Source organism: Bombina bombina, chromosome 1, assembly GCF_027579735.1.
Source record: "Bombina bombina isolate aBomBom1 chromosome 1, aBomBom1.pri, whole genome shotgun sequence".
NCBI lineage: Eukaryota > Metazoa > Chordata > Amphibia > Anura > Bombinatoridae > Bombina > Bombina bombina.
This window is the reverse complement of record NC_069499.1, coordinates 296373281-296389861: the sequence shown is the minus strand read 5'-3', so window position 1 is coordinate 296389861 and position 16581 is coordinate 296373281. Positions and strand designations below refer to the sequence as shown.

The 16581-nt window shown below is 38.1% G+C and overlaps 1 protein-coding gene across 1 annotated transcript in view; it reads left to right on the top strand.

The window, feature by feature from the left end:
• Positions 1–16581, top strand: part of KALRN (kalirin RhoGEF kinase) — a 731621-nt gene that overhangs the window by 151922 nt on the left and 563118 nt on the right. Inside the window, exons 14-16 of the mRNA XM_053698064.1 lie at positions 2425–2540; positions 3634–3756; positions 14692–14874. Coding sequence (XP_053554039.1) covers positions 2425–2540; positions 3634–3756; positions 14692–14874 — 422 coding nt within the window. The remainder of the gene's footprint in view (positions 1–2424; positions 2541–3633; positions 3757–14691; positions 14875–16581) is intronic.

Sequence of the window (16581 nt, the reverse complement as noted above, 5' to 3'; positions counted from 1 at the left end):
ATTAGAAAGTTGCTTAAAATGACATGCTCTATCTGAATCATGAAAGAAAAAAAATGTGGCTTCAGTATCTCTTTAATATCTCTGTCATTTGCTCACCAGATGTGCTCAGTTAGCTCTAAGTAGTGCATTGCTGCTCTGGAACTGCTTTACCTATGTGTTTAATCCCTTTGCATGGGTTAAACACACATTTATATACAAGCAATAGCGCAATAATAAAATTCTCTAACATATTACAGTATTTTGCACTTTTGTATCTATTTAAGTACGATTTGAACCAGAGATAGTCAGTAATCTCTATTCTCCTTGCTTTCCTTGAAGATTTGTTTAACAGTTTTAGAAAGGATATCACATTTTAAATTTGAATCTTGGTCCATCTTAGATACATATGCAACATGTTCATAAACAAGCTCTCTATACACATATATATATATATATATCATTTAAAATATGAGAATTTAAGCAATTGAATAGTAAAGAATCTGTTGGCACTCTACAAATAGCCGATAATAATAAAGATGGTAATGATAAATACTAAAGGACTGCGACTAACTGTGCTATAAAATGATTTGTTATTTTATACTCCTATTTCAGATGTGAGATTTTTACAACTGTTGATATGCAGCAATCGAGCTGTTCGTTGCCCCATTAGCTTCTCATGTATAATGTTCTTGGAAGTAGTTGCTCCCCCTAGTGGCATGAGTCTTCTATGGCAGTGCCCAAAATACAGATATGACATTAAAGTAGTAATATGCACTAATATGACTTGTTATATCTTTAACCAGAAGAATATAATGAGCATCATATTTTCTTTCAGTAGATCAGGCACTGGCAATTTTAGACTATTCCTCTTTCAGCAAATAGAGGTTATAACAGGATCTAAGTCTGATTTATTCACATTTGCTGAGGTGGGAAAACCTGGCCCGTTAGTGATACCTCAGGACTGAATTTCTGAACTAATGATGTGAGAGAATATGACATTACCTGCACTTGAGCACTGAAAAATGGAGTCCACTTTTATACATCAATTATTTACACTCTTCTTTTTTACTCTTGCACAAGACTTTATGTGAGGTGACAGTAATAGGGATCTGTAGCCGTGGTCCTTGCCAGGTGCTAATTAAATGCAGTGAAACACATCTTCAGAACCTCCGCACAGTCTTGTAGTGGATTAGATGGAGCTAAGCTGCAGAACTGAGAAGATTAATGGCAATGCCCTTAAATGTACTCTAGAATACTGAGAATCCTATTAAAGCCTGATATATAGGGCAGACAGACAGGAATTACTTGTGTGTGATCTGTAAAGTACATATATACGAAACTTCTCAAGTATGTGTGCTGCTCACAAACTGAAATCAATTTGAGCTAAGCTTCATATGGATTATGGTTTGTTTGCTTCTCAGATGCACCTAGATATATACTTGCAATTCTGTTAAAGGGATACTATGCATTTAAAGGGACACTGCACCCAATATTTTTCTTTTGTGATTCAGATAGAGCATGCAATTTTAAGCAACTTTCTAATTTACTCCTATTATCAATTTTTCTCCGTTCTCTTGCTATCTTTATTTGAAAAAAAGGCATCTAAGCTTTTTTTTGGGTTCAGAAATCTGGATAGCACTTTTTTATTGGTGGATGAATTTATCCACCAATCAGCAAAGACAACCCAGGTTGTTCACCAAAAATGGTCCGGCATCTAAACTTACATTCTTGCATTTCAAATAAAGATAGCAAGAGAACGAAGACAATTTGATAATAGGAGTAAATTAGAAAGTTGCTTAAACTTGCATGCTCTATCTGAATCACAATAGAAAAAATTTGGGTTCAGTGTCCCTTTAATGGTTCAACTTTTAACTATAAGAAAATATTTGTTTCTTTCCTTAAATAAAGGCTGAACCAAAGCTTTTTATTTTTATTTTGAAACTAACAGACAGGGCCCAAATGGTTTCTGTGTTAGAAAAAAAAACTACAATAAATTTTGAAAGTCCGTTTTTTTAGATGCACCAAAGGGTTTAAAGACCCTTTCAGCGTTGGTTTGCCAGGATCATTTTAGTTCAACCTGAGGCTCTCAGTAGTCTGAGTGGCTGAATATTTTATGTTCCTCTCAGAGTAACTAATGATGAAATACAGATTATAAGATAAGAACGGGCAGTCAAAAATAAACTATTAAACTTTCATTCAGATAGAGCATTGTTTTTAATGGTGACTGCACACATTTGTTTCTTGTCGTTGGCTCACCAACGTGTTCAGCTATCTCTAGCATTGCAGGGATTGCAAAAGCGCAATAATACAATTCTCTAACATATCACAGCATTTCCTTTTTTGCACCTTTATGTCCTTTTAAATTCAAGGGACCGTGACCAGCCTGTAGGGACTTCAAGCTTTTTGCACTGTAGAATCTCAGCATATTTAACCCTTGTTCCATAGCCATCCTGAATGAACTGCTGCAAAGGGAGAACCGAGTGTTACATTTCTGGACTCTGAAGAAAAGAAGGTTGGACCAGTGCCAGCAGTATTTGGTGTTTGAAAGAAGTGCCAAGCAGGTACGTGTAGCCAAACAGTAGGGGAACATTACCCTGCAACTATGGGTGAAAGAGAAAGCGCACATTACCCTGCAACTATGGTTTAAACAGAAGGTGCACATTACCCTGCACATTATATGCTATATATATATATATATATATATATATATATATATATATATATATATATATATATATATATATATATATATTTATATATACATACTGCAATTACATTAAATAGCTTATTGAAATAATGTGATATTTGTGTAATCTTTAAACTTTAGAAGGTGAGGGATAAAGATGAATTATTAGCTATATCAGTAGTTTCTATCATACTAAAGTAATGCATATTACTGCAAGCTGTTGTGAAATCTGCCCCTATTTATCATTTTATGTTGGAAATTAAACAAGATAGCGCCTCGCTAAACATATTCACAAAATAAATATGTATAACAAATATTCTTGAGGTTCTTACTCTCTGCTGAGTACCTCCTGTCTTCGTCTCCAGCGATTATTCAAAACACCCATTCATTTCACAAACACACTTGAAGTTTGGGAGCAAACTTGAAATTAATGTATTTATATGATCTCTAAAATGAATAATGTTTAAATGTTGTAAAATATACAGTTACCTCTTCACGTTAGACACGTTGGACATAATACATATTAGATATGGGTTGTCTGCTATGGTCTCTTTGTTAGTCCATCTGCATAAAATGTGATTTCCCTCTAACCTAGTACCAAAGTGTTGTGCCCAATACAAAAAGTAACGGTAGATACACAGGCCTTTTTACCAGTCCTAATAAAATGACCGGGCTATATTTACTTGTAGGATTCTGCATTGATAAATTGTCACTCTTGCTTTTGAGAATAAACCATCCTCCTGTACAGTAGTATTTGCCGCTCATTCAGTAGCTTTAGCAAACTGCTGGGCAGAGCTCCCAACACAACAAAGCCAGTGTATTTTTATGTGGCCACGTTGTAACTGTATCATTATATAACCATACATCTTATAAACAGCAGCTCAGTGTGGAGAGGAACTTTCTTTGACTGATTCCGCCTCCATCCTTAATATTCACGGCACTTTTTATTCTTTTATGTGCGTTCTCAGGCCCTAGATTGGATCCAGGAAGCTGGGGAACTCTTCCTCACCTTGCACACCTCTCCTGGGGAGAGCATAGGGCAAACTCAGGAACTACTGAAGGGGTACGAGGAGTTTAGGATACCAGCCAAGGTAAGAAAATATCAGAGAACAGAGGCAGCAGCCACACTTCTTGTGCACCTGTTATGACATAACATTTCCCTCTCACCTTCACAATAGATAGATAGATAGATAGATAGATAGATATGTGTGTGTGTATAAATATATCTTCATCCTAAGGGGCAATTTATCATTTGTCCGCTCGACATCAATAAATGCCGACAGCATACGCTGTCGGCATTTATCATTGCACAAGCATTTCTCGTGAAATGCTTGTGCAATACCGCCCCCTGCACATTCGATCGGGCTGATTGCTGTCCGCCGCCTCAAAGCTGGCGGACGAGTTAAGGAGCAACGGTCTTATGACCGCTGCTTCTTAACTTATGTTTCCGGCGAGCCTGAAGGCTTGTGCGGAAACTTCTGCATTCACAGCATAATAAATTGGCCCCTAAGTATTTAAAGAGGACGTGTTTTAATATTTTTAATTTCTAGACCATACTTTTATAAATTTTATAGTAAGATAATCAAGTAGAATTGTTTCAATTTGTACAAGGAATGTGCAACTGCCAAAGTAGATCCACATGTTTTTGTGCATAGGATTTACACAACTGCAACCCCTAGGCATCAGTTTAACTGACTCTGCTCACAGATAAAAGTGCAAAATAAAAGGTGTTGTGAGTGCGTTGCAAGGATTTATATCTTTGCTAGCCAGGTAAAGCAGACATTATTATCAGAGATTGCACCCCTAGTAAATTGCCTAATGGGAAATCTGACCATTTCTTCACATTTGGTCATTGCTGCTATATTAATAATGGCGCCTGGAGGGATCTGCTCCATAGGCACAGCCAGCTCCCAGCTCTTTGGCTATGACATGGAATGTAGAATAGGAAAGCTTATTTCCATTTAATATTGTAATACTTTCTGTATTAATTAAGGTTTAGCACAACATACTAGATTTTCACATTGCAGTTAATATTTGTTATTGCTCACTTTAGGATGCAGAAATCATTTTTTTAAGTAATGTGAGCCGGGTTATCACTGTTTAACATACGGAGCCCTATGGCTGTATATATCAGAATTCTTATGGCAGCAATGAATTTTGATATTTTTCTTACAGCCCAGACATAAGTCTGGAGAAAATCATTAGAATCATATTGACCTTTAGCTGTTCTCTGTGCTCTGCAAATTGGGCTTGAGATGCTCTTTTGAAAATAAATGTGTGTTGTGTGTGATGAGTTTACCTTGATTTGTTTAATGAGAAATATGATTACAGCAGTTAACCCATGGTGTACTTAGAAGTAAAAAATATTGTAGCATTGAAGGAGCAGAAGTACACATTGCTGTTGGTGTTTGCTGTCTATGGGCTCCATTACATATGCGGCGTCGCCTGCAAATGCCGGCGACACCGGTTTTTATGCGGTTTTGGTATCCAGTATACAGCGCTGCATATAAATGTGGCACATATATTTCACCCGTCGCCCGCAATTTTTACTCCCATAAGCTAACATGGGACCGTGTCGCAAATTGGAATCACATATTCAGCGCAAGGACTTACGTGGCAAAAATGGAAATGGAACTGAAGTTTGGTGACCCTGGAACTTAAGACCGGCGACCGTGGAGCCATGGAGTGTGGAGGATCCTCTTCATATGATCTCTGCCGTACACTGAATAATGAATTCAATGTACGCGATTAAAGATGGCGTCCCTTGAATTCCTATTGGGTGATTTGATTCTTCAAATTCAAATCAGCCAATAGAATGAGAGCTACTGAAATCCTATTGGCTGCTCAAATTAGCCAATCGGATTTCAGTAGCTCAAATCCTATTGGCTGATTTGAATTTGAAGAATCAAAACAGCCAACAGGCATTCAAGGGACGCCATCTTTAATCGCGTACCTTGAATTCATTATTCAGTGTACGGCGCAGATCATACCAAGAGGATCCTCCACGCTCCATGGCTCTGCGTCGCAAGTCTTCAGTTCCAGGGTCGCCGGTCTTCAGTTCCAGTGTCGCCGGTTTTCAGCTCTGAGATCATCTGTCTTCAGCTCCCCCCTCCCCCCTCCGCTCCTCATGGCGCCGCTTGGAAGAAGACTTCCCCGCCTGGAACAGGACCTTCCTTCACCGCTGGACTTCAGCAACCGTGAGTACCAACCTTGGGGTTAGACTTAGGTTTTTTTTTTAGTTTTGGGGGGGATTTGTTTTATTTAGATTAGGAAAGAGCACTTCTTAAAAGAGCTAAATGTCCTTTTAAGGGCAGCAAAAGAGCTAAATGTCCTTTTAAGGGCAGCAAAAGAGCTAAATGTCCTTTTAAGGGCAGCAAAAGAGCTAAATGCCCTTTTAAGGGCAATGCCCATACACATGCCCTTTTCAGGGCAATGGGTAGTTTAGGTTTTTTAGTGCTAGGTTTTTTATTTTGGGGGGTTTGGTGGGTAGGGGGTTTTACTGGGGGGGGACTTTCTTTATTTTTAATTTAAAAGAGCTACTTAAATTTTGGGCAATGCCCTGCAAATAGCCCCTTTAAGGGCATTAGATTAGGGGGTGTTTTTATTTGGGGGGCTTTTTATTTTCTTAGGCCTAGATTTGGAGTTCGGCGGTAGCCGTCAAAACCAGCGTTAGAGGCTCCTAACGCTGGTTTTGGCCGCCCGCTGGTATTTGGAGTCAGTGATTAAAGGGTCTAACGCTCACTTTTCAGCCGCGACTTTTCCATACCGCAGATCCCCCTACGCCATTTGCGTATCCTATGTTTTCAATGGGATCTTTCTAACGCCGGTATTTAGAGTCGTTTCTGAAGTGAGCGTTAGAGCTCTAACGACAAAACTCCAGCCGCCTGAAAATAGCAGGAGTTAAGAGCTTTCTGGCTAACGCCGGTTCATAAAGCTCTTAACTACTGTACCCTAAAGTACACTAACACCCATAAACTACCTATGTACCCCTAAACCGAGCTCCCCCCACATCGCCGCCACTCGATTAAAATTTTTAACCTCTAATCTGCCGACCGCCACCTACGTTATACTTATGTACCCCTAATCTGCTGCCCCTAACCCCGCCGACCCCTGTATTACATTTATTAACCCCTAACCTGCCCCCCACAACGTCGCCGCCAGCTACTTAAAATAATTAACCCCTAATCTTCCGACCGCAAAGCGCCGCCACCTACGTTATCCCTATGTACCCCTAATCTGCTACCCCTAACACCGCCGACCCCTATATTATATTTATTAACCCCTAATCTGCCCCCCTCAACGTCGCCGACACCTGCCTACACTTATTAACCCCTAATCTGCCGAGCGGACCTGAGCGCTACTATAATAAAGTTATTAACCCCTAACCCGCCTCACTAACCCTATAATAAATAGTATTAACCCCTAATCTGCCCTCCCTAACATCGCCGACACCTAACTTCAATTATTAACCCCTAATCTGCCGAGCGGAGCTCACCGCTATTCTAATAAATGTATTAACCCCTAAAGCTAAGTCTAACCCTAACACTAACACCCCCCTAAGTTAAATATAATTTACATCTAACGAAATAAATTAACTCTTATTAAATAAATGATTCCTATTTAAAGCTAAATACTTACCTGTAAAATAAATCCTAATATAGCTACAATATAAATTATAATTATATTATAGCTATTTTAGGATTAATATTTATTTTACAGGCAACTTTGTAATTATTTTAACCAGGTACAATAGCTATTAAATAGTTAAGAACTATTTAATAGTTACCTAGTTAAAATAATAACAAATTTACCTGTAAAATAAATCCTAACCTAAGATATAATTAAACCTAACACTACCCTATCAATAAAATAATTAACTAAACTACCTACAATTACCTACAATTAACCTAACACTACACTATCAATAAATTAATTAAACACAATTCCTACAAATAAATACAATTAAATAAACTAGCTAAAGTACAAAAAATAAAAAAGAACTAAGTTACAAAAAATAAAAAAATATTTACAAACATAAGAAAAATATTACAACAATTTTAAACTAATTACACCTACTCTAAGCCCCCTAATAAAATAACAAAGCCCCCCAAAATAAAAAATTCCCTACCCTATTCTAAATTAAAAAAGTTACAAGCTCTTTTACCTTACCAGCCCTGAACAGGGCCCTTTGCGGGGCATGCCCCAAGAATTTCAGCTCTTTTGCCTGTAAAAGAATAAATACAATACCCCCCCCCAACATTACAACCCACCACCCACATACCCCTAATCTAACCCAAACCCCCCTTAAATAAACCTAACACTAAGCCCCTGAAGATCTTCCTACCTTGTCTTCACCATCCAGGTATCACCGATCCGTCCTGGCTCCAACATCTTCATCCAACCCAAGCGGGGGTTGGCGATCCATCATCCGGTGCTGAAGAGGTCCAGAAGAGGCTCCAAAGTCTTCCTCCTATCCGGCAAGAAGAGGACATCCGGACCGGCAAACATCTTCTCCAAGCGGCATCTTCGATCTTCTTCCATCCGGTGCGGAGCGGGTCCATCTTGAAGCAGGCGACGCGGATCCATCCTCTTCTTCCGTTGTCTCCCGACTAATGACGGTTCCTTTAAGGGACGTCATCCAAGATGGCGTCCCTCGAATTCCGATTGGCTGATAGGATTCTATCAGCCAATCGGAATTAAGGTAGGAATTTTCTGATTGGCTGATGGAATCAGCCAATCAGAATCAAGTTCAATCCGATTGGCTGATCCAATCAGCCAATCAGATTGAGCTCGCATTCTATTGGCTGATCGGAACAGCCAATAGAATGCGAGCTCAATCTGATTGGCTGATTGGATCAGCCAATCGGATTGAACTTGATTCTGATTGGCTGATTCCATCAGCCAATCAGAAAATTCCTACCTTAATTCCGATTGGCTGATAGAATCCTATCAGCCAATCGGAATTCGAGGGACGCCATCTTGGAAGACGTCCCTTAAAGGAACCGTCATTAGTCGGGAGACAACGGAAGAAGAGGATGGATCCGCGTCGCCTGCTTCAATATGGACCCGCTCCGCACCGGATGGAAGAAGATCGAAGATGCCGCTTGGAGAAGATGTTTGCCGGTCCGGATGTCCTCTTCTTGCCGGATAGGAGGAAGACTTTGGAGCCTCTTCTGGACCTCTTCAGCACCGGATGATGGATCGCCAACCCCCGCTTGGGTTGGATGAAGATGTTGGAGCCAGGACGGATCGGTGATACCTGGATGGTGAAGACAAGGTAGGAAGATCTTCAGGGGCTTAGTGTTAGGTTTATTTAAGGGGGGTTTGGGTTAGATTAGGGGTATGTGGGTGGTGGGTTGTAATGTTGGGGGGGGGTATTGTATTTATTCTTTTACAGGCAAAAGAGATGAAATTCTTGGGGCATGCCCCGCAAAGGGCCCTGTTCAGGGCTGGTAAGGTAAAAGAGCTTGTAACTTTTTAAATTTAGAATAGGGTAGGGAATTTTTTATTTTGGGGGGCTTTGTTATTTTATTAGGGGGCTTAGAGTAGGTGTAATTAGTTTAAAATTGTTGTAATATTTTTCTTATGTTTGTAAATATTTTTTTATTTTGTGTAACTTAGTTCTTTTTTATTTTTTGTACTTTAGCTAGTTTATTTAATTGTATTTATTTGTAGGAATTGTGTTTAATTAATTTATTGATAGTGTAGTGTTAGGTTAATTGTAGGTAATTGTAGGTAGTTTAGTTAATTATTTTATTGATAGGGTAGTGTTAGGTTTAATTATATCTTAGGTTAGGATTTATTTTACAGGTAAATTTGTTATTATTTTAACTAGGTAACTATTAAATAGTTCTTAACTATTTAATAGCTATTGTACCTGGTTAAAATAATTACAAAGTTGCCTGTAAAATAAATATTAATCCTAAAATAGCTATAATATAATTATAATTTATATTGTACCTATATTAGGATTTATTTTACAGGTAAGTATTTAGCTTTAAATAGGAATCATTTATTTAATAAGAGTTAATTTATTTCGTTAGATGTAAATTATATTTAAGTTAGGGGGGTGTTAGTGTTAGGGTTAGACTTAGCTTTAGGGGTTAATACATTTATTAGAATAGCGGTGAGCTCCGCTCGGCAGATTAGGGGTTAATAATTGAAGGTAGGTGTCGGCGATGTTAGGGAGGGCAGATTAGGGGGTTAATACTATTTATGATAGGGTTAGTGAGGCGGATTAGGGGTTAATAACTTTATTATAGTAGCGCTCAGGTCCGCTCGGCAGATTAGGGGTTAATAAGTGTAGGCAGGTGTCGGCGACGTTGAGGGGGGCAGATTAGGGGTTAATAAATATAATATAGGGGTCGGCGATGTTAGGGCAGCAGATTAGGGGTACATAGGGATAACGTAGGTTGCGGCGGTTTACGGAGCGGCAGATTAGGGGTTAAAAAAAATATGCAGGTGTCAGCGATAGCGGGGGCGGCAGATTAGGGGTTAATAAGTGTAAGGTTAGGGGTGTTTAGACTCGGGGTACATGTTAGAGTGTTAGGTGCAGACGTAGGAAGTGTTTCCCCATAGGAAACAATGGGGCTGCGTTAGGAGCTGAACGCTGCTTTTTTGCAGGTGTTAGGTTTTTTTTCAGCTCAAACAGTCCCATTGTTTCCTATGGGAGAAACCTGCACGAGCACGTTTTTGAGGCTGGCCGCGTCCGTAAGCAACTCTGGTATCGAGAGTTGCATTTGCGGTACAAATGCTCTACGCTCCTTTTTTGGAGCCTAACGCAGCATTTGTTTGAACTCTCGATACCAGAGTTAAATTTATGGTGCGGCCAGAAAAAAGCCCGCGGAGCGTTAACAGCCCTTTTACCGCCAAACTCCAAATCTAGGCCTTAGGGATTAGGTTCAATTTTTTTATTTTTGATAATTTATTTATTATTTTCTGTAATATTAGATTTTTTTATTATCTGTAATTGTAGCTTAATTTAAATTTATTTTTTTTCAGCTAGATTACGAGTTTTGCGGTATGAGTGAAAAAGCAGTGTTAAGCCTCATAATGCTGCTTTTTCACTCCAGCTGGGGGGTTTTACTGTTAGGGGGGACTTTCTTTATTTTTAATGTAAAAGAGCTGCTTAACTTCGGGCAATGCCCTGCAAAAAGCCCTTTTGGGGGGCTTTTTATTTTCATAGGGATTAGGTTTCAGTTTAAAATTTTTGATAATTTATTATTTTCTGTAATATTAGATTTTTTTATTATCTGTAATTGTAGCTTAATTTAAATTTCGTTTTTTTTTCGGCTAGATTACGAGTTTTGCGTTATGAGTGAAAAAGCAGCGTTAAGCCTCATAAAAGTGTTTTTTTAAGGGTTTATTGGGTGGGTTTTATTTTTAGGTTAGGGTTTGGGCAGCAATAGAGCTAAATGCCCTTTTAAGGGCAATGCCCATCCAAATGCCCTTTTCAGGGCAATGGGGAGCTTAGGTTTTTGTAGTTAGGGTTTTATTTGGGGGATTTGGTTGTGTGGGTGGTGGGTTTTACTGTTAGGGGGGTTGTTTGTATTTTTTTTATTACAGGTAAAAGAACTGATTTCTTTGGGGCAATGCCCCGCAAAAGGCCCTTTTAAGGGCTATTGGTAGTTTAGTTTAGGCTAGGTTTTTTTTTATTTTGGGGGTGCTTTTTTATTTTGATAGGGCTAATAGATTAGGTGTAAATAACTATTTAATAACTATTCTACCTAGTTAAAATAAATACAAACTTGCCTGTAAAATAAAAATAAACCCTAAGCTAGCTACAATGTAACTATTAGTTATATTGTAGCTAGCTTATGGTTTATTTTACAGGTAAGTATTTAATTTTAAATAGGAATTATTTAGTTATTAATAGTAGGTTTTCTTTAGATTTATTTTAATTATATTTAAGTTAGGTGGTGTTAGGGTTAGGGTTAGACTTAGGTTTAGGGGTTAATATCTTTAGTATAGTGGCGGCGACGTTGGGGACGGCAGATTAGGAGTTAATAAATGTAGGTAGGTGATGGCGATGTTAGGGCGGCAGATTAGGGGTTAATAAATTAGGTAGGTGGTGGCGATGTTAGGGGTGGCAGATTAGGGGTTAATAAATTAGGTAGGTGGTGGCGATGTTAGGGGTGGCAGATTAGGGGTTAATTTGTTTATTATAGTGGCGGCGATGTCCAGAGCGGCAGATTAGGGGTTAATAAGTATAATGTAGGTGTCGGCGATGTTGGGGGCGGCAGATTAGGGGTGTTTAGACTCAGGGTTCATGTTAGGGTGTTAGGTGTAAACATAAATTTTGTTTCCCCATAGGAATCAATGGGGCTGCGTTACGGAGCTTTATGCTGCTTTTTTGCAGGTGTTAGGCTTTTTTTCAGCCGGCTCTCCCCATTGTCTATGGGGAAACCGTGCACGAGCACGTATAACCAGCTCACCGCTGACTTAAGCAGCGCTGGTATTGGAGTGCAGTATGGAGCCCAGTTTTTTGCTCTACGCTCACTTCTTGTCTTTTAACGCCGGGTTTATAAAAACCTGTAACACCAGCGCTGTAGGTAAGTGAGCGGTTAAAATAATGTGCAAGTTAGTATCGCACCCCTCATAACGCAAAACTCGTAATCTAGCTGTATGTTTTTAAAGTAGTGTTAGGTTTTTTATTTCAATAGTTAGTAACTTTAGTATTTTTTAATTTAGGTAATTTGGGTTAATTTAGGGGTGTTAGGTTAGGGGGTGTTAGGCTATGGGGCTTAGTAATTTAATTATTTATTTGCATTGTGGGGGATGGCGGTTTTCATAAGGACTTTGTGATGTGGGTTAATGGCGGATTAGAGGTTAATACATTAGGTAGTTTGCGATGTTGGGGTTGGCGGGTTTAGGGGTTAATACTTTTATCAGGTAGATCGCGATGTGGGTGAATTGCAGGTTAGGGGTTAATAGTTTAATCAGGCTTATTGCAGTGTGGGGGTTGTCGGTTTAGGGGTTAATATATTTATTATTAGTTCCGATGTGGGTTTGATGGCGTATATAGGGGGTTTTATGTGTCAGGTTTATTTTTGGGAGGCGGGTTAGACTTTTACAGAAGATTTTTTATTTTTGTATTATTTTCTTAGGCGCCGGCAGTTTCTAAAGTGCCTTAAGTCACTATGCTCATTTCTGGACATCAATAGTTTATCCGACTTACGGCACTTTATGAACTGCCGGCACGGTATATGTAATACCCCAATGTGCGAGGGGAAATTATGGGTTGAGCGGGCTTCAGCACTTGCGCTGAAGCCTGTGCCGTATATGTAATCTTGCCCTTTGTACAAATAACATTTTCTCCTATGCGTAGAACATTTGAATCTAAAATATTCACAGTAAATACACACTAAAACACAGTAATATTAGAATGCAATACAAATAATTTTTTTTGTGTTTTAAGGTATTTGAGTGGAAAGGGCTCCAAAGTGTATGTATGCATGTGTGTGTGTGTATGTGTGTGTGTGTGTGTGTGTGTATGTATATATATATATATATATATATATATATATATATACACATATATATATATATATATATATATATATATATATATATATATATATATATATATATATATATATATATACACACACACACACACACATATGCATATATGCACTTTGGAGCCCTTTCCACTCAAATATCTTAAAACATAAAAAATTTTTTTTATTGCATTCTAATATATATATATATACATAAATGTACAGAAGAAGCTCCAAGTTAAAAGTAAAAATCCATCATTTATTCAAAGTTGCATTAAAATTTTAGTATAACATCACCTTCAGTATCAGCAACAACATTCATCCAATGCGTTTCCTGCCCATACGGCACTTCATCAGGGATACACAGCTGCCCCCCTGTATCCTTTAAATAGTCTAAAAACTTAACTCTTACTATGCATAGATAACCTCAGATTAAAGTGACAAGGTTTTACTTAGCCAAAATCACTATACACTTTGGAGCCGATTTATTAAGGGCCGAATGACCCTAAATACAGCTGTTTCCGCACGAGCCTTCAGGCTCGCTGGAAACAAGAGTTAAGAAGCAGTGGTCTTAAGACCACTGCTCCTTAACTCGTCAGCCGCCTCTGAGGCAGCGGATAGCAATCGCCCAATCGTATACGTTCGGGTTGATTGACACCCCCCTGCTAGCGGCCAATTGGCCACGAGTCTGAAGGCGGCAGCATTGTACAGGCAATTCACCAGAACTGCTTGTGCAATGTTAAATGACGACAGTGTATGCTGTCGGCATTTAGTGATGCAGGGTGGACCGTGGACATGATTCGCTATAGATGATAAATCTGCCCCTATGTATTACATATCATGTAGTCTTAAAGCAAGGATTAGTTTACATAATTCCACATTATTTACACCACACATAAAAAGGTAACTTTTAGATGAAATATCAAAACATCTCTTGTTACATACTTAATTTAATATTTATATTATCTCTTAAAGGGAAAATTATCTGCAGTAATTCAAGTTGCCAGTTATGGATTGTAATTCTAGCTATATACTTAGACTATAACAACTGGATATACATATTTTCTATATTGTAATATTTTAAATTATATCATAAACAATATATATATATGTGTGTGTGTGTATATATGTTTGTATATACATATATAAATATACATTTAAACATATATATATATATATATATATATATATATATATATATATATATATATACACATACACATAATATAGCCGTTTCTATTTAAACACCCTGTCATATACTATATACTTTTTAACCCATATAACAAAATGTTATTAATATTTATATAACTATTTTTTGTTTTATAGTGTTTATATGAGTGTAACAGTTTATTTTAATGTATTTATGTTGTGTTTGGTGCACATCTATTTTTAGCCGAACTCTTTACACAAGGTCTTCAGTTGCGCTAACTTGACAAGCACAAATTTAGATTGTGCTCGGCGGAATGCGTTTCCTTTCAACGATCACGCTAACATTAGCTTCATATTGTGTACTCTTGTCTTTCACAGCAAACGAAGGAGAAGGTAAAGCTTCTGATCCAGTTGGCTGACAGTTTTGTGGAGAAAGGTCACGTTCACGCCACAGAGCTGAAGAAATGGGTTACAACTGTGAACAAGCACTACCGGGACTTTTCCCTGCGAATGGGCAAATACCACTGCAGTCTGCAAAGAGCCCTCGGAATGACCACTGAGGTACATGTGAAGGGTTTAGTCATCTTACAAAAGCACCAAGTAATGTGGCCCCTTAGCTAATGCACAGAGGCCATCTGCTGCCAGATGCTGTGTGTGACCTTTTCAATACTCGGCTAACATTCATCAGACCATGACCTATCATATGTGTGTTGTCAGGAAGGCCTTTTATAGTATAACACCCATTAATGTAATAGTTCCTGATTGCTTCTCAGACAGGAAGCTGCTGCCATTTTGTACGCCAGTAAATACATGATTCCTTCCAAGAAGACTTGTTTGCTATGTTCTACAGAAAAGCATTAGAGTATAAGAGGCACCAGTTTATAATAATGAATACAAATGAGAGAAGTAAAATATATTTGGTACTAATTCCATTACAAAACTGAAGTAATAGCAGTGGACAGAATTTTAGTCATAGAGAATGGAAAGCAGCTGACAAGATCTATCCTTAAAGCGATATTGCACTCCAATGCATTTGAAGGAGCAGACGTTATGTATTTTCTTTCATGTAAATGGCAAGAGTCCATGAGCTAGTGTCATTTGGGATATACATTCCTACCAGGAGGGGGCAAAGTTTCCAAAACCTCAAAATGCCTATAAATATACCTCCCACCACACACATACTTTAGTTTTTACAAACTGGGCCTCCTATGGAGGTGGTGAAGTAAGTTTGTGCTTGATTTTTATGATTCTTCTATAATAAGCGCTTCTAAGCATTCTGAAGCCCAATTCCTCTAAGAGTACAGTGTTTGTCAGAGGGATGTGAAGAGAGTATTGCCTGTTGATTTTTATGGTTTCACTCATGGGAAATCTTTTCAAGGGCCCTCTGTTACCGGCCGTAGGGATTCATCTCCTACCTCCCTTTTCAGATCGACGATATACTCTTATACCATTACCTCTGCTGATAGTTTTTAGTACTGGTTTGGCTGTCTGCGATATGTTGATGGGAGTCTTCGGTAAGTATGTATCATTATTTAAGACACTCTCAGCTATGTTTGGCACTTTATGTATTAATATAAAGTTTTAAATATATGTATTTACTTATATTTGCCATAAGTCAGATCTATGTATATTTCCCTTTGCAGTCTAACAGTTTCAGTATGAGAATCATGTTTTAGGAAATTATTTTCTTACCTGGGGTATAGTCTTTTTTTTCCAATTTGACTTGTTTTTTTTCTTAAATTTTGCTCAAACTGTTATTATTTATTGCGTCATTTTTGTTGCAAATTTTTTTGCAGCAAATTTGCGTCTATAGTGTCGCAAGTTTCATAATTTCCTGCGGTTTTATTGATGTTAGGTTGTTTGGCGCGAAGTCGCTTGTTATGACACGAGTTGCGTCATTTCTGGATGTTGATTGGCGGCAACATTTTTTTACTTTGCGTCATGCGTCATACTTGGCGCCATTTTTTTTTATATTATCCCATTTCCTTTATGCTACCTGCTCTCTTTATATTCTAGAGGGCTATGCTGTTTGCTTTTCTGCTTATTTAGCATATGCATTTTTTCCCATTCCTGAAACTGCTATATGAGGAAATTGGATATCTTGTTTAAATGTTATTTTTTCTTTTACATTTGACAAGATGTCACAGTCTGATCCTGTCTCAGAAGCTACTGTAGGACTAGGAACCATGCTGACTGAACACTGTTCTACCAAAGCTAAGTGTATCTGTTGTAAAATAGCTGAGATTATAATCTCTGGCTATATTATGT